Source organism: Elephantulus edwardii, unplaced genomic scaffold (genome assembly GCF_000299155.1).
Source record: "Elephantulus edwardii isolate Elephantulus edwardi_28Jun2011 unplaced genomic scaffold, EleEdw1.0 scaffold00237, whole genome shotgun sequence".
In the NCBI taxonomy this organism is placed as follows: Eukaryota; Metazoa; Chordata; class Mammalia; order Macroscelidea; family Macroscelididae; genus Elephantulus; species Elephantulus edwardii.
The window spans coordinates 21859-40927 of record NW_006399987.1 but is presented as its reverse complement, the minus strand read 5'-3'; the positions used below and the strand labels follow the sequence as shown (position 1 = coordinate 40927).

Here is a 19069-nt window from a genome sequence, read left to right as displayed (position 1 = left end):
TATTTAAATTAAAAAATGTAAACCACTTTCATCTTATATACTTGGAGTATATAGTCAGGAGAGTCAAGTCTTTGGAAAAGACATCAAGCTGGGACAGGTGGAGGGTCAGAGAAAGAGAGGAAGACCCTCATCAAGATGGATTGACATAGGGACAATATCAGTGGGTTGAAGCATACCAGAAATGGTCAGGATGGTGCAGGATAGGACAAGGTTCAGACCTGTTGTTTATAGAGTCACCATAAGGCATAGACACTTGATGTCAGCTAACAAGGACTATGTTTTCAGGTTCCTTTTTTTGGAATGAGAGTAAATATAGGTCTCTTCCAGTCAACAGGCCAGGTAGTTTTCCTCCAGATTTCTTGACATAACCTGGTGAATGTGTCCAGGGCAGCACCTATTTGCTGAAATATGTCAATTGGTATTCCATCAATTCCTGAGGCCTTGTTTTTTGCCAATTCCTTCAGAGCCGCTTGAAAAAGAATTTATTATATAAAATACAATGTGTGTGAATTAATACAATGTAAATGAAAGATTGTATAAAACACAGTGTACATGCATGAAACAAAATGCATAACAATGACTGTATGCAAATCAATAAAAGTGCATTTAAAAATGGAATCTCTATCTATTGACCTTACTTAATGGAAAACACAACAATTACATGACTAAAAAACTTTTCATTAAGCCAGTATCAACTCACAGAAATGTTCCACTGATAGTAGATCATAGCAGAAGTAGTTTGACCACATTTTTCCTCTCTTTGGATTAGCAGCACAAATCATCATGGGCTATGCCACTAACAAGCTTCCTATTTAAATTGATTACTTCTCTGGACTTGGAGAGAGAGATCAGCTGGCCCAGCAGACAGAAGGCGACGCTACCAAGCCAAAGGTGGGTGACTTTCAATCTGCGGCCCTCGGGCCTGTCTTTCTTTTTTTTTGTTCAGACATTCCTCTAGGTCATATAGCCCTGGTGTACAAGTTGCTGTACAGCGGTCACTTGTGGTTGCTGTGAGGCTGAACACTGTGACACGGATGTGTCAAATGCATTAATGGTTGGTTACCCAAGACAGACAGAGAGTGGGGTGGAGCTCCCCGATTAAAACAAGCTTGGAAGGAGGAGTGGCATCCACTTCCGTAATAGCTTGCCTCCGTCCGGAAACCCTATGAACCTGGAGAGAGGATGAGAGACACCCAAGTGTTGAGGACTCTTCTTCATAGGGTCTCTATGAGTCGCCTGAGACTCGGCGGCACTTAACAACAACATTGTCTCTGGAAAGAGATGCTGGAAAGACACAATATGAGCAGTCAGAACAAATCAGGGACCAATGTGGAACAATCAGCTGCTCAAATGCAAGTTCAAACTGACCATGAACAAAGTGAAAACAAGTCAGTGAGAACCAAACCACAACCTAGATTTATGCCACCTGAATTTAAAAACCATCAAAAGAACAGAGTTGATGCTTTGAACACTAACAACCCCAAACTGCGGGATGGCATACTGTACATGAAGAAAGCAAAAGATTCTCAGAAAGATCAGCTAAGAATCCAGAACACTAATAGTGCTCATATAGAATCTGTACATGAACCAAGCAGCAATCGTTAGAACACAGCAAGGCAATACTGCATGGTTTAAAATTGAAGAAGGTGTGTATCAGGGTTATATCTTTTCACCATGCCTATTCAATTTGTATGTTGTTGTTGTTGTTAAGTGCCATTGAGTCATAGGCGCTCATAGCGATCCTATGAAAGAAAGTCCTCAACACTTGTGACATTTTCATCCTCTCTCCAGGTTCAGAGGGTTTCTGGAGGCAAGCTATTATGGAGGTGAATGCCACTCCTGCTTCCAAGCTTGTTTTAATCAGGGAGCTCCACCAAACACTGTCCGCCATGAGTAACCATTAACGCATTTGACACATCAGTGTTACAGTGTTCAGCTTCACAGCAACCACTTGTTACCTCTGTACAGCAAGTGGACACACCAGGGCTATATGACCTAGAAGAATGTTTGACCAAAAACAATGAAAAACAAGCCTGAGGGCCGCGGATTAAAAGTCACCTACCTTTGGCTTGGTAGCATCACTTTCTTCCCACTAGGCCAGCTGATCTCTCTCTATGTTGATGTTATTGTTGTTAAGTGCCGTCGAGTCATAGGCGACTCATTGCGACCCTATGAACAAAAGTCCTCAACACTTGTGTGACTTTCATCCTTTCTCCAGGTTCACAGGGTTTCTTTCCCAAGGCAAGCTATTACAGAAGTGGATGCAGAGCAAATAATCCAAGAAGCTGTAATATATAAGAAAAAGAAGGTCGCATTAACATTTGAAGAAGTTCCATAAACAACTGAAATCTATAGATGATGTCCCTTAGACAAAATGAAGAGAACATTAAGCACATACAGAAGGTCAAAGATTACAGTCTTCAGTATGAATTATACCTTTTGTAATAACAACATTAAAAGTCTTCACAACAGAATGAATAAGCGTATTGTGTTAAATAGGGAAAAGACTGACATTTTCAAGGACTTCCTTTTACTCGGATCGACAAACAACAACCGTGGGAGCAGCAATGAAAAAATCAAATGACATATTGCATGGGGCCAATCTCCTGTAAAGTGCACAAAACCAAACCAAAACTCCTAACTGTTAAGCTGGAACTGACATGTAGATGACTCTCTGCTCGATTTTCAGAGACTGTTCATCCTGTGGAAGGAGAGTGCCCGTGTTTTTTCAGTGCCTCTGGTGGGTGGACTTGAACCTCTAGAAAGGTGCCATCTTTGAGCTAGCAGCACAACTCACTATGGACTTGGCCACCAGTTGTTGCTGTTGTGTGCCGTCGAGTCACACTGACCCACAGGTGACTCTCCAGCAGGTTTTCAGAGACGGGAAACCACACAAGAGGAGATTGTTGATACTTCTCTCATGGAGAAGCTGGTGGATTCAAACTGTGTGCCTTTGGGATTGCAGTGTAGCTTCTTTCCACTATGCCACCAGTGCTCTCTTACTTCTTGACACGATTGTTATAAGACAAATCTGACATGAGGGTTTGGGAGAATAGGAAAACAGTGGATAGATAATGAACATTGCAGTGGAACAGATGAAGGAAAGAACTGTTAAAAGAAATATACGACTAGGCATTATATGTATGACAACAGCCCAGAATAAGAAGTACATTGCAAAGAGGACTAGGGGGAGGGGGGCGGGAGGTAATTGTGCAACAAGGAATGTTTAAAAAGACAAAAAAGTGAACTAGGGAAGGGAGAAGGAAGAGGGGGAGGGGGGTAAAAGTGTGCAACAACAAATGAATGAAAATAAAACTTTTCTGTAAACTTTCATAAAAAATCACAATTAAAAGAAAATTATTTTTAAAAAGTGTGAAAAAGTAGAATATCAGTTGAAAGACTAAAATGTTTCTTATTTAAAAAATAGTCTCTTCAATTGCTTCATTTACTTATTAAGGTAGGACAACGGGTAAGGAAGATTGAAAAAGAATTTAGGTCATTAAGTTTGGTGATGAGGAAGAATACGGAATGTAGCATGGCCTGCCAAAGGCATAAACAAGTCAGTCTTAGAGGAAGTACAGCCAGGCTTCTCTCTAAAGTCAAGGGTGATGAGACTTTATCTCAGACATTTAAGGCATGTTGTCAGGAGGGGCTGGCCAGTCTTTGAAAAGGATATAATCCTGGGAAGGGTTGAGGGTCAGAGCAGGGGAGGGAAGGCCTTCAATGAGATAGACTGGCACAGACTGAACCATAGGCTTAAGAACAATGGAGACTGTGAGGATATTATGAGATAAGGCAAGGTTTCTATCTTTTGTATACAGGGTAGCTGCTTGCTGCAGTCAACTTGATGGCAGGTGACAACATATAAATAAGGGCTATTGATCTGTAGTTTTCTTGTGTCTTTACCAGACTGATAATAGGGTAACACTGGCATACTAGTGAGTTAGGAAGAGTGTGAGAATTGGTATCAAGTAATTTTAAAATGTGTGTGTATGTGTGTGTGTGTGTGATGTGTTATCAAGTAGCCTGCAACTCATAGTGACCCTATGTACAATAGCTCTGAAACCTGCCCTATCTTGAGCCAATCTCATAATTTCCAACAGACCTTATCCCATTTCTCCAGTCACTGAATCAATCCATCTCATCCAAGGTCTTTTTCTCCTGTGCTGTCCCTCCACCCTTGCAAGCATGATTGTCCTTCTACAAGGACTAGTCTGGCCATTTGCCCAAAGGATGTGAGAGGAAGCTTCAAAATTCTTGCCTCCAGGGAGCAGCTTGGTTTCACCCTCTCTAGGATAGACCTGTTTGTTCTCCCAGCAATCCGTAATATGTGCAAGGCTCTTCTCCAGGACCACAACTCAAAGGCATTGATTCTTCTTCTATCATCCTAAGTCATTGTCCAGCTCTCTGACATTGATTCTCACCACTGGGCCAATTGGCAGCTTTATGACAGATGGAGAAGAGACTGAGATTGTTAACAACTTCAGCTCACTCAACATCAAGAAAACAAAGCTTCACACCACTGGGCTGATTGGCGGCATCATGATAGACAATGAAGAGTTTGAGATTGATAAAAACTTCAGTTTGCTTGGATCCACAATCAACACTCTTGGTACCAGCACCCAGGGAATTTTAAAAAAAAAAAAAAGAATTGCATTGGCAAAGTCTGCTTTCATGGACCTCTCTGGAATATTGAAGAGGAACAATGTCAGTCTGGAGACTAAGGTGTGCCTGATCCAGGCCACAGTCTTCACAAGTACTTGCTATGCATCAGAGAGCTGGACAATGACTTAAATGTCTGGTAGAATTCACAAATAAAGCTATCTGTCCCTGGACTCTGTTGGAAGATTTTTAATTCCTGAGTCAGTATCCTTATTTGTCATACTTATTTTAAAGTTTTCTATTTCTTTTCCAGCTAATCAAAGCAGTTTGTGTGTTTAGAAAAATTTCTATTTTATGTTTTTTTGCCTAAAATTGCTCATTATTGCTGTTATGTGCCACCAAGTCGCTTGTGACTCATAGCCACCCTATTTACAACAGCTCTGAACCCTGTTCTATCCTAAGCCAATCTAATCTCTGACACACCTACCCCCCATTACCCCAGTCACTGAATCAGTCCATTTCATCGAGAGTCTTTCTCTCTTGTGCTATTGCTATTAAATCTGAAGGCTCTTAGTTTACCCTCCGTTAGGTTTTCAGGGCTGGAAATCATAGTGCAGTCCAGAGGTAGTTATGCTCCTAACTGGAAGTGAAGTCTTGATGGAGGTTAGAATCTATCAATGGTTCTGAGGATGAGAATGGTCAATCTCCATGTGATTTACAACCTCAGAAACCCAGTGGAGGATTAGCTATGAGTCATTTCAGATTCCATGGAAATTAGAGTTAATGATTTGTTGTTGTTAGGTGCTTTCGAGTCCAGTATGACCTATAGCGACCCAATGACAAACAGATCTGAACCTTGTCCTATCCAGTATCTTCCTCCCACTGACGTACTCAAGCCCTTTGCAGCAGTCATGTGTCAATCCATTTGGTTGAGGGTCAACAGACGAATTGCTTTGGGAAAGTCTGTTGTCAAGGACCTCTTCAGAGTAATGAAGAGCAATGATGTCAGTCTGGAGATTAAGGTGCACCTGCTCTAGGCCATAATTTTCATAATTACTTGCTTTACATTTAGAAAGCTGGACAATGACTAGGGGTGATAAAAACAAAATTGATGCCTTTGAGTTGTGGTGCTGGAGAAGAGTATTGAATGTACTATGGACAGCCAGGAGAACAAACAGATTCGTCTTGGAGAGGGTGAAACCAGGCTGCTCGTTGTAGGCAAGGATTCTGAGGCTTTGTGTGTTAATACTTTGGGTATATTTTAAAGAGGGACCAGTCCTTGGAGAAAAACATCATACTTGGGACCACCAACTACTCTTATTCAAGTTCTAGCTGAAGCCCAATGAAATGAAATCAAATCCACGGGAACCAAAATTTGACCTTGAGTCTATCCCAACTGAATTTCAAAACAGTGTCCACTAGTCCAATGTAAAACAAAGAGATTTGAAAATACAAACATGGACAAGAGCTAAGAGCCAAGTAAAAAAAGTAATTGCATTTGGAAATGGGTGATTCATTGTATTTAAATTGATTTTAAATACATCCTTCCTCTTTCTGGTTGCAGGGGCCCGCTCTCCCCAGCAGAGCCCCAGAGACCGGAAGCGGAAGTGCGTGTGCACAGCCAGCAGCCATATTTGGAGGCGCTCTTGCTTCGGGGTGAGGGGAGGGTGTCGGGGGTCCTTTCACTCTGGCCCTGGTCTCGTGCCGGCTGCGGCCCGCGGGGCACTTGGCCGCGGTGTCAGGCCGCCGTTCCGCCCTCGGTGCCGCTCTGTCCCGGTCCCGCTCCCTCCGCCTTGCGGTCTGCGCGGCGCTGCCTTCCCCGCGCCTCCGAGCCCGGCCCGCCGCCGCCCGTGGTGCGAGACGCCGGCGAGGTGGGCTGCGCTTGCGTCCGTCGGCGCGTGGACAGGTAAGGCCGCCCTCGTCCTCGCGGAGCCCGGGTGTGCATGCAGCTCCGCCGCCTCGGCTGCACCTGGAGCTTTATGAGACGCGCACAGTCCCGGGTCTGCACGGAGCTCGGGTCTGGGTGTCAGTTCCCCGGCCCCGCCTCCAGTCTGCTGCTCTCCGATTCCCTTTTGTCTCCCGTGCTTCCTTCTGGGCCCAGCTATTCGTAGTGCTGAGCAGAGAAGCAGATTGTGGGGAGGGTTGCATCCCCCCTGCATTAATGGTGCCCAGGTGCGGTACGCATTGGGCAGCTGACCCGCAGGTACGGCAGTTCGAGCCCACCGGCCTCTCCGCGGGAGAGCGAGGACGCAGCGCTAATGGATGGTGGTGTCCCGGGGTTGGGGAATCGGAATCTGCGGTAGTGGCTTGCTTTTGATTTTGACTTTAATCCTCCTGAAGCTTTGCTAAGCCCTTGATTGCTAACTGAAAAACTGGTGGTTCCAACACTAGCATCTGCTCGCAAGGAGACAGACCTGCTTCTGCTTTTTAAAATTATAACCTTGTAAACCCTACGGGGTCACGGTTTTGTGGAGTGCTTTAAGATAGATGAATTAAATAATAGGACTTAGGACTAGTAGCGTTTGGAGTAAAGTGTCCAGCTGCCAGTCCGAAGGTGGGTGGTTAGAAGCCACCAGCTGCTACATGGGGGGTGGGAGGAAAATGGGCATTCTGCTCCTGCAAAGAATTACAGCTTCGAAAAACCCGCTGCTGGGTCGCTCTTATTATTTGAAATTGATTGACAGCGGTGGATTTGTTTTTGGTTTTTGTTTGTTTGTTTTGGTTTTGAGATACATACATTTAGGATCATTTTTATTCGAATTTCGGAAGAAAAGTAAATATAAAGGCACATTTAGAGGGAATTCTTTGACCAATGCAGAAATTTTTAGACTATGTGAGAAACAGTGTGGCCAGAATTAGTTCATAGAATGTGTGTGTGCTGGTGTATGCTCTGTGATCTGGTTGGAATTGGATGGTGGTAATTCAGTCACAGTTTCTGCTACCCATCAGCTACATTTCTTACTAGGCTGAAGGCTTCAGATTTGTTGCAGAAAAACCCAGCACATTTTTAATGTCAGACTAGCCAATGTTATGTGATGAATGTAATCAGAATACTTGAGCTGGTCTTTAACAAATGTAAAATATTCAGCAGGTGCGTATATCATTTAAAAATTCTAAAATGTCTAAAATTAAGTAACTTGTTTGAGAAAGGAAGCTCTGGTGACCTGGGCATAGGAAGCTGCACTGCTATTTCAACGGCCTGATTTCGAATCCACAGGCTTCTGTGTGGGAGAAGGATGGGCAATCTCCTCCTCTATTTACTGCCTCTGAAAACCCGCTGCATGGTCAGCTATGGGTGTTTGAGAAACCATTGCTAATGATTTATAATTGATCTCTGATGACCTAGTGGTAAAAAAACTGCACAGCCAACCCAAAGGCACATGGTTTGAATTCACCAGCTGCTCTGTGGGACAAAGATAGTCAGACTCCACCCATGGGATTTACTGCCTCTGAAAACCCACTGGATGGTGAGCTATGAGTTGATTCTGACTTTAGGGTACATACCAACAACAACAATAATAATCCCGTTGAGTTCTGGTGGCCTAGTCAATAGGTCACTGGGCTGCTAACTCAGAGGCCACACTTCTTTTGTGGTTGGAATCCAGGGGAGAAGATGGGCATTTAATCTTCTGCTGTTTGATTTTACAACCTCTGGAAACCTGCTAGAGTGTCAGCAATGAGTTGGCTGTGATTCAGTGGCAATGAGTGAGTGAGTGATAATCTCTTTATTTGTACCATTTAGTATTAGAATTTACTGTCATTTTGGTCACACAGTTTGTCTTGTTTTGTTGTGAAATTAATAGCTAGATGGTCCAGATCCATTGACCATAGAAAGTCCATTCTTTACACGCTGCAGTTCCTCAGATGTGGTTTGCTTTCCCGCAGTTGGTGTTGCCTGAGATTGCCGTGAAGTCCCAGTTCTGTACTGACTTATAGCTAGCTGACCCTGCAGCAGGTTTTCAGAGGGAGTAAACTGATGGAAGAGATTGCCCATCTTTCTCCCTTGGAGCAGCTGGTAGATTTCCAGCCACCTGCCTTTAGGTTGGCAGCTTAACTCCTTGTCACTAAGCAGCCAGCGCCCCCTGTTGCCCATAGCCTTGTAATAGCCACCTCATTCCAAAATTTTGTTTTAGTGGCATAGTTTCTTGTTTGTTTTTTTTCCTCATTATCCTACCTACACTCTAAGACCAAAAGGCTGTTTCTTTTTTTCTTTTTTCTTTTTAATTTCGTTTTAGTGGTCTCATTTTGTGCTGTTTTTCTGTGTCTGTATAACAAGGCTGTATCTAACAAGACATTTGTCCTTGCAGCTATTTTTACATGTAAAAATCAGTAATAGTAGGGAACTCTGGTGACGTAGTGGCAAGAAGCTGCACTGCAGTAATTCACCAGATGCTCTGCTGGAGTAGGTGGGACAATCTCTTCCTGTACCAGTCAGATCCGATTTGACCATACACACACACACACACACAAATTTAAAAAATTTTTTAAAAAGAATCAGTAATAGTATATTTCTCTTGTACACAGCCACCACGCTTTCATATTATTTCAGCCTCACTCTTTTATATCACCCTTACTAATAACCCATTGCCATTTTTTTATTTTCTTTTTTTAATGAATTTTAATAAGCATTTACAGAGATTTTGGATTTCCATTCATTCATTGCCGCACTTTTCTCCCTAACCCATTGCCTTTTAAGCATCACTCCCACTTCCTGTACATCACTAGGATCCACTAATAATCCTTGGTCTCTATACATCTGCCCCTTCTAGATATTTCATGCAGTTGTGATTTGACAGTACTTTTGCATATGTCCTGACTTCTCTGTCACACTCTCTCTCATTGTCGCTGAGTCAGAACTGATTCATAGCTCACCCTCCAGTTGGTTTTTGGAGGCTGTAAATTACACAAAAGGAGGCTGCCCATCTCTCTCCCTCAGAGTCTTTGGTGGAATCGAACCGCCCGCCTTTGGGTTGGCAGCACAACTCCTTACCCACTAGACCACCAGCACAGTTCCCCCGTCCTAATTCTCTGCATTTGTAAGTCTTCATTTCTTTTTATGCTTTAGTAATAATATTGTATGGAAATGCGATTTGATTATGTTTTGTTGTTGGCCATTTAGGTTGTGTTCTTTTTTTCTTTCTCTTATGAATAAGAATAGTGCTACAGTGAACACTAGAGTAAAAGTACATGTTTGGTCCTGCTGTCAGATCTTTTGTGTGTATATGTTGGAATAGAAATGTCTGGGTTAGATGGTAATTAATGTTTATCTTTCTCCTGGATCGAGGGACTGTTTTCTACAGAGGCTACGACTTTTTATAAGCCTACCAACCATTTCTTCACATTCTTGTCTGCTCTTAAATGTTTTCTGTGTTTCTGATAGTGTCCATGCTAGTTGGAATGAGGTAGTTTTGAGCTGAATTTCCTAATGACTAATGACATTGAGCATCTTTTCATGCATTTTTGGCCATTTATCTATTTCTGTCATAAAATGTCTGCTTAAGTTCATTGCCCATTGTGGGGGGATGTGCCCTGAGTAAGGTTAGGCTTCTCTGAAAGTGAGGGGTTTCCACCTTTATTTTTGCAGTGCTTTGAGAGCTTGCGACTCCTGGGCGACACAGGCTGGAGGAAAGGTTGGTGGTCAGTATCTGAAATAATAGAGCAGTGGGAACTTTATGAAAAGCAGTGGAACACTGGCTGATAGCGTGGTGGAAGATGTGCCCTTCAGGTTCAAAGTCACTCATACTCTGACTGGGGAAGAACTACTCCTTCAGAATAGAATCAGTGTTAATGAGGCAGATGGAGTAACACATTTATGTCCTTCACTTACTGATATGACATGACCAGACATTAAAAAGAAATGCGAAACAACCATAATTGGAACATGGAATGTAAAAGTGTTAGTCTAGAACTTGGAAATTGTCACAAAAGAGAAATACATTCAAAATTGTACTCTAGAAATTAGTAGAAATGGACTGGTATTGGTCATTTATAATAGGATAGTCATAGAATCTGCTATGACAGGAATGTCAAATCACAAAGAACATTTCCGTGTCTATCCTCAAGTGATAAAATAATACCCATAAACAGGCACACAATTATTTTTCAGATCTGTTCACCCACTTCTTCAGGCAGAGTTGTAGAAATGGAAGATTTCGGCCATTATATGCAAGCTGAAATGGACCAAACATATGATCACGTTGTATTGATAATCACTGGTGATTGAAGTACAGAAGCTGCATACAAAAGACCCAAACTCACTGCCATTTTATAAACAAAAAAGGCTGGAGGGGGCATGGAGGGAACGGAGCTCCCAGGCAGTGCTGGTGGCAGTGCGAAATCACGTCCATAAAAAATTGACAGTGGAAATGCCATTTAATCCAGAATCTCACTACTGGTATATGTTGTTCTTGTGTACCATAACGTCGGAACCGACCCACACCTGACCCTCGGGCGAGTTTATAGAGGCAGTTAATGGCACAGGAGGAGATTGCCCATCCATTTCTTGTGGAGCACCTACCTGGTGGTCTCCAACCATATGCGTTTAGGTTTGCAGTGCAGCTTCTTGTCACTAGGACATCAGAACTCCCTATTGGTAATTATCCTTCAGAAACAAGAGCTAACACATGAAGTGATATATGTACGCCCACTTTTACTGAAATATTATTTACAATAACAGAGAGGGGAACCACCTAATTGTCCATCAATATATGAATCATTAAAGAAAGCACTCTTTACATCATTAAAGAAAGCACCTTTCCTTAACTTTTTATAATAGTAGTCTTCTACTGTCATACATAATCAGACTGTTTTGTGACTGACTTATGTTACTCAGCATAATTTGTTTTAGATTTATTCATATTATGCAGTATTTTATGCCTCATTCATGCCATAATCTTTTCAGTAACTTGCTATGCATCTGGGAGCCGGACAATGAATAAGGATGGCAGAAGAAGAACTGATGCCTTTGAACGGTTTGTTGGAGAAGAATACTGACTATCCCATGGACTGCCAAAAGGACAAACAGGTATGTCATGGAGAGGGTACAGCCAGAGAGCTCCTTGGAAGCAAAGGTAAGAAAAGCTTCATCTGACATACTTTGAGCATGTTGCTAGGGGAGACTTTTCCTTCGAGAGGGACGTCATGCTTGGACAGGTTGAGTGACGGTGAAGGAGAGGAGGATCTTCTACCTGGTGGATTAGCAGTGGTTGCAGCAGTGGCCTCAAGTATGTCAGAGATTGTGAGGATGGCAGCGGATCGGACAGGGTTCAGATCTTTTGTTCATAGGGTCACTGTGAGTCGTATTGGACTCACAGTGTGAAAACAACAAGCGATGCATAATACTTTGTTGAATGAGTGTACCATAGTTTATTTAACTGTTCGCTGATGACCACTTGATTGTTTCTTTGCTTTTTGCAAATAATGTTGGAATAACCTGGATGTGCATTTATCAGTTGTGTCACCGCTCTCATTTCTTTGGGGTGATTACTTAGTAGTGTGGGATTGCTAGGTCAAATAATATATGGAGGATGGAGGAAAACTCATTAATAAACCTGCATTATGGAGATGACATAACCTTTCTTCCTGAAATTGAGGAGGACTTGAGACACTTTCTGAAGAATATAAAAAAGAACAATGTTTAGTATAGATTACTTTTCAACATCAAGAAAGCAAAAATCCTCACCACTGGAAATACTATGGTAGGTGGAGAGAAGATTGAAACTGTCAGCAATTTCATCTTATTTGGATTCACAGTCAACACCCTTGAGAGTAGCAGTTAAGGGTTCGGGAGGTGTATTGCACTGGGAGAGTCTACTGTCCGAGACTTTTCCACATTACTGAGGAGCAGTGATGTCAGTTTGAGGACTAAAGTCTGATTCAGGCCATGGTAATTTCAGTTACTTGTTGTGCATCTGAAAGCTGTGCACTGAAAAAATGACAGAAGAATTGATGCCTTTGAGTTGCGGTGTTGGAGAAGAGAGTACTGAACATCCCATGGACTGCCAAAAGAACAAACACTGATGTCTTAGAGAAAGTGAAGCCAGAGTGCTCCTTGGAGGCAAAGATGATAAAGCTTCTTCTCACATACTTTGAGCATGTTGCTGGGAGACACTATTCCTTGGAAAGAAAAAGTGGAAGGTCGGTGAAAGAGGAAAAAACCCTCAATGAGATGGATTGACACAGTGACTGCAGTCTCAAGTATGCACAAGTGATGATGAGATTGGCACAAGATAGGACTGGGTTCAAATTTGTTACTCATGGGGTCATTATGAGTTTAACTTGATGACACCTAACAGTAACAACAACTCTGTCTCATGGGATCATTGTAAAATTGTTATAAATATTTTGAACAAAATTCTGTTAGAGCAGTTAAGATCTAACAGAAGCAAAAATAAGCAAAAGAAAATGTATTTAATTTTTATGCATTCATTGTCTAGTGTTCATCTTTCCCACATATGGATTGGAATTTTTCATCTACAGCATTTTATTTCTCTCTGAATTGCTTGCTATGATGGTGTGCTTCTTGTTTTTAAGAATTGCCAATTCATTAACAATTTAGCATTTTTTTCATATGGGCATTTTAGTAATAACATCTTGTACAACTATACCATAAAAGTTGCCAACATTTCCATTCTGTTAGTGTTGGATTTGGGGTTTTGTAAAGACACGTTTTTTATCCAGCATTCTTATTGGATTCTTTTTCACATTTTCTCTCTGTAACCATTACACATCTGTTCCTGCATGTTGAATACTTTCCATGTATTTAAGCCCCTATCATGTTGCTCATACTTGAATACCTGATCTGAATATTCTAAAACTGCTTTTTTATCTTGGGATGGTTTTGGTGATTGCTTTTTCTTTTCAAGCTATGTTTTTGTTTTCAGTGTGCCTTGTAGTTCTCTACTGAAAGATTTGTTTTATTCACTACTACTGTACAGGCATTCAAAGTACTAGTAACAGGTTCTGCTACTAAGACTGTGTTTAAGTCCAGTTTGTGTGTAGTTTGGAACCCTTAAGTATGACTTGTATCTTAGTCAACCAAATACTTGTCTTGGTATGCATAAAAAATTAAAGGAAAATTTCCAATTAGGCTGAATCATCTCCAACATCATAGTTGTTGCTGTGTGCTGTTGAGTCAGAACTGACTCATAGTTGACCCTCTAGTAGGTTTTCAGAGGGAAGTTTCCCACGGTAGGTTCAAGAAGGAGCTTTCAGTAGGTTTTCACATGAGAGGAGATTGCCCATTCTTCTCCTGCGGAGCAGCTGGTGGATTCAAACTGTGTGCCTTTAGGACTGCATTTCTATTTCTTAGCCTTAGGTCACCATTGCTCTCTTGGAGTCATTATGAGAAATAAATGAACAGATGAATTATTAGAGTTTTTAAAAATCTGTCCTGTGTTGCTCAATAAAGGGAACATTTTATTATTAATGCAGTTTAGTAGTGAATGTTAGGGGGTTATGATTTTTAAATGTGTAAAAAATTTAAATAATAATTAAACAGGTCTAAAGCAGCAAAAAAAAGTGTATGACTCAGGGTTTGCTTTTGATATTCCTTGTGCCACAGTCTCTTCTGAATCCAGTTTAAATTTCTTACAGTTCCCTATTGATGTATTGTTCCAGCCATTTTAATATTATCTTTGGCAAGGTTTTACTTGCATGTGCTATTAATGATTTTGTTCCATAATTTTCACATACTGTTGGATCACCGTTTTTGGGAATGGGAACGAACAGAGATCTTTTACCGTTGTTTGTCCAGGTAGCTGTCTTCCATATTTGTTGGCATATTTGGGATTGCACCCATCAATTCCTGGCACCTTAGTTTTTGGCCAATGCCTTTAGTGCAGCTAGGACTTTTTCAGTAATGTCAACCAATTCTTTTTGGTAGATTAACTCTGTGCATTTCTTCCATCTTCTTTTGATACTTTTTTCATCATTAAGATTTTGCCCTTAGAATTCTTCAGTATTGTGACTCAAAGCTTCAATTTGTCCTTTAGTTCTTTTAGCTTGAGATATACTGAGCATGTTTTTCAAAGTGTAGAAAGAAGTAATTTTGTGGAAGAATTGTTAAATCTGTGTCATAGGATGACATCATTCAGGTACTAAAGGTAGATAGTGATAGAATTAGGGAGGTGCCTAGACTCTTGAGTAGAATTTAGTTCAGCATAAAAGTTTGTATTGTTTGCCTATGAATTCTCTGTTGCCCAGAATCATCAGCCTCACCTGTCCTTCTGTAAAAAGTTAAGTTCGTGATGTCATGCTAAACTAAAATATATTTGGTGTTTTAGGACTCAGTGGTCGTTGAGGATGTCACTGTGGAGTTTACTCATGAAGAATGGGCTTTGCTGGATCTTGCCCAGAGGAAACTCTACGAAGATGTGATGATGGAAACGTTCAGAAACCTGGACTCAGTCGGTAAGTATGGTGTCATTTTAAAGTTTTTCTTTTTTTTTTTAGTGAACGTATATATCATACAAGTCAACTGTGCCCCAGTTTTCTGGCTGTAGAAGGAATATGCATTGGTAATCAAGCATGGTCATTTGGTCTATGGATTGTAAATATCCTGGCTCTCCCCTAAAAATAAAGCTCAGTTATTAAACTGACTTTTACATTTTTAATTTGTTCTAGTTAAAAGTTTTGAGATGTTTCATTATCTTCTCTCGTATTTCTTTCTCTATGAGTATGGTATCCGCTACACCTATTTGTTCTTCTAAAAAAGAGAGGGATTTGAGAGGAGTGGACATAGGACATCTAGAGCCACTATGTCTGAGAGTATCAGGAAGGCAAAAATCCTTTGACAGACCAGCCTTCCATGAGGGAAATGAAATTTTAATAAGTCAGTTAGAAATACTATCTTTTGGGTTGATGAGACTGCAGCTCATAGACCTGAGTCCTCTGATAATCTGTCTGTGGAGATTGGTCTTATCCTTTTCTATTTACATGTACATTGAGCGTATATACAATACTTTTGCAATGTATCCGTTATCTTTGTTTATTCTTCTTCTCATTATGGCCTATTAATATTACCTTCACTTTCAATGGATGCATTTTCTAGAGAAGTTCTTTTTGGACCATTCCTAAAATCTCGAATACGTTCTGGTGGGAGAAAGATGGGCATTCTCCTCCCTGCCTCTGAAAACTCACTGGAGGGCCAGCTGTTGAGGGTCGGTTCTGACTCGACAGCACACAAGAACAAACCCCAAACAGCCCAATGTGTCATTCCTTCTTTGTTCACAGCTGCCTCTTTTCCTCCTAATAATCCCTTTACTTTTTGTTTCATATTTGAAATCTCAATTTCAATCATTGGTTCAGCTTCTCAAAACCTTGATAATGGGAAAAAGTTATCCAGTGAACACCTCGAAGTGAATGTTAAGAATAATAACACCCAGTCCTCCACGTTGGGAGATAGCTGTGAATTGCCTGGCATAGAAGATCAGAATGAAAATCTGGAGAGAGAGATGGGGTGAGTTTCATTCACAAAGAAGAAAGCAGTACTTTCATGATAAAATCTTGTCATATTAAAAATTATTTCTAAAACTAGGTTTAAAGTTGTATGATTACAGATTTTTTACAGCTTAATATTGTCATATATGTGATGTAGATATTGAACATTTGAAATATATTTCACTTTGTACACAGTTATCTGAAAGTATTATCTATTTGGAGCATTGTGATGAAAATGGTAGCTGATTGAACCTGGGTAATATAAGACATCCTCGGGCAGAATAAACACTGTATTTGGTAATGGTGAAATGGAAACAAATTTTATGCTAACAGCATGTTGCCTGTTTTTCACAGAAGGCTTATGGTAAAGAACCACTCTGAAAGTAATGAGGAAAATCCATTGGGAAAAGCATTCAGCTGGAGTCCAGATCCTCCTGTGTCCAAAAGAAGTTCTACTGTTACAGATTCTTCAGATTGTGGGAAATCTGACTTCAGTCACACATCACTTAATCATCATATCGGATCTCACTTTGATTTCAGTACTTGTCAGGGCAAGCAATGTCAAGATGCCTGCAGTGGCCCTTCTGACCTGAGCACTCCTGTAAGAACTCTTAATGAAGAGAAGCCCTGTACATTTCAGGGAACAGCACTTACCGAAAAGAAACTCCATCATTGTATCAAATGTGGGGAAGATTTTCATGTTTTCTCAAGCTTTCAGACACATGTGAGCAGTTGTAAGCAGGAAAGTAAGGAACTTTTGGAAGACTATTCATCATACTCATTACTTAAAAAACTTCAAAGTGGAATTAAGCCTTATGAATGTAAAGAATGTGGGAAGGGTTTCCGTCATTCCTCATCCCTGACTGTACATATAAGAACTCACAATGGAGAGAGGCATTATGAATGTAACGTATGTGGACAGACCTTCCGTCATTCCTCCTCCTTAGCCACACACAGAAGAGTTCACACAGGAGAAAAGCCTTACAAATGTAAGCTGTGTGGGAAGGCCTTTAGACAGTCCTCAGCTCTCACCTCACATAAAAGAGTTCACACCGGAGAGAAGCCTTTTGTATGTAAGGGATGTGGAAAAGCCTTTAGTCACTCTTCAGCCCTCACTGAACATATGAGAACTCATAGTGGAGAGAGGCCTTATGAATGTAAAGAATGTGGGAAAGCCTTTAGTCAGTCCTCAAACCTCACTAGACATATAAGAACTCATAGTGGAGAGAAGCCTTATCAGTGTAAAGACTGTGGAAAAGCTTTTAGCGATTATTCATCCCTAACTCAGCATATAAGAAATCACAGTGGAGAGAGGCCCTTTGAATGCAAGCTGTGTGGGAAAACCTTTTATCAGTCCTCTCACCTCACTAGTCACCTAAGAATTCACAATGGAGAGCGGCCTTACCAATGTAAAGAATGTCGGAAAGCCTTTAGTGATTGCTCATCCCTCACTAGACATAAGAAAGTTCACATTGGAGATAGGCTTTTTATATGTGAAGAGTGTGGGGTAACTTTCAGCTGCTCCTCATCCCTCACCAACCACAGAAAAACTCACTTTGGAGATAGGCCTTATGACTGTAGGCAATGTGGGAAATCCTTCAGCTGTTCCTCATCCCTCAATAGACATAAAAGGTCTCACAGTAGAGAGAGGCCTTTTGAGTTCAAGGACTGTGTGCAAGACATAAGTCAGCCTTCAGCCCTCACTCCATATTTGATAGTTCACACTTGAGAGAAGCCTTATGAATGGAAGGTAAATGAGAAAGTGTAATCATTCCTCATCCCTCACCATTTATTTAAAGACTCAGAAGATAGTCTCATGAATTTAAGAAATAGAGCAAGATCTCTAGTGATCCCCAAGACTTCACTAGCCATATAAGAACAGACAGAAGAGAGAGTCCTTTGGAGTGTCTAGAAAGTATGAAAGCCTTGAATCCTCATCACATACTAGACACATGAGAAAGAACTCCTATTTAAGAGAGGGCTGAAGAGTAGATGAAAGCTTTTATTCACTTCTCTGTCCTGACTGAACCCCATTAAATTCACAGTGTGGAGAGGGATGAATGAAGTACTATGGGAAAGCTGTTACTGTTTCCTGTTGTTTACTAACCGAACACAAAAGGAGATGTAGTGAAGAGAAATGTTATAGACCTAAGGAATGTGGGAGTCTTTAGTTACGCCTTCTCTCCAGGAATATTGTGTTAAATCATAGAGGAGTGAGTCCTTATGCATGTTAAGAATATGACAAAACTCTTCAGATGGCCTACACAACTTGAAATATATCTGATTAGGTATGCTGGAGAAAAACAATAGATGTCTAAGTTCTTGAATAGCTTTCATTCTCTTTTTCTCAAACATACAATGCTATATACATTAGAGGAAAATAATATGAGAAATGTGGGACAATTTCTGTTTTTCTCCCCATATGTTCAAATACTTTGGAAATCACGCATATGGAAAAGCCTTCCCTAATTAAGTCCATTGAGCATAGTAGAAGTCACTTTGGAGAGATACCATGTAAGTTACGCTGGAGCAGGTAGAGAGCTGTTTTCCATTCTTACTGAAAGTATGACATGGTACACTGGACTCATCCCATCAGTAAAAGCTGATAGCAGACCTGTGTGCTATTTAGGTTGTCGAGGACCCCCCCAACACATTGAAGAGATCCTATGACTCACCTTTATAATGAAGGCTTCACGTAATTTCTTCTGATGCACAATGAAATTTATATTAGGGGGGAAAAAATCAAAGTTGCAAACCTGGAATTTATCACTCCGTTAGTCCCATATGCCATTAATTTCTACTTTTTCTGATGTAAACATTAAGATGAAAAGTATTACTCTACTCTTCCCTCTAATATAGTCCATTTTCAATTCTGTAGTATGAATTTGATAAATATTTATGTTTTTGATAGAATCACACAGTAGTACTTATTCCTATTTTTTTTGTGTGTTTCTTTTCAGCCTTACATACACGGAAATTTTTAACAAAAATTATGCACAATTTTTAACAGAATTGTAATTGCTCTGTT

At 40.8% G+C, this 19069-nt stretch overlaps 1 protein-coding gene across 1 annotated transcript; it reads left to right on the top strand.

Moving 5' to 3' along the window:
* Positions 1 to 1327: 1327 nt before the first annotated feature.
* LOC102871162 (zinc finger protein 675-like) lies at positions 1328 to 17770 on the top strand. Its single transcript, XM_006898802.1, has 5 exons — positions 1328 to 1388; positions 6264 to 6709; positions 6806 to 6901; positions 14886 to 15012; positions 16989 to 17770. Exons 1-5 carry the CDS (start codon positions 1328 to 1330, stop codon positions 17768 to 17770), a joined length of 1512 nt encoding a protein of 503 aa, XP_006898864.1.
* The last annotated feature ends 1299 nt before the right edge of the window (positions 17771 to 19069 follow it).

Excerpts from the sequence above, each read along its gene's own strand:
- LOC102871162 (XM_006898802.1), top strand. The coding sequence starts at position 1,328 with ATGTGGAACAATCAGCTGCTCAAATGCAAGTTCAAACTGACCATGAAC. Across the intron at positions 6,902-14,885 it reads TTGGGGAATCGGAATCTGCG|GACTCAGTGGTCGTTGAGGA; the intron begins GTAGTGGCTTGC and ends TTGGTGTTTTAG. Across the intron at positions 15,013-16,988 it reads CAGAAACCTGGACTCAGTCG|CCACACACAGAAGAGTTCAC; the intron begins GTAAGTATGGTG and ends CCTCCTCCTTAG.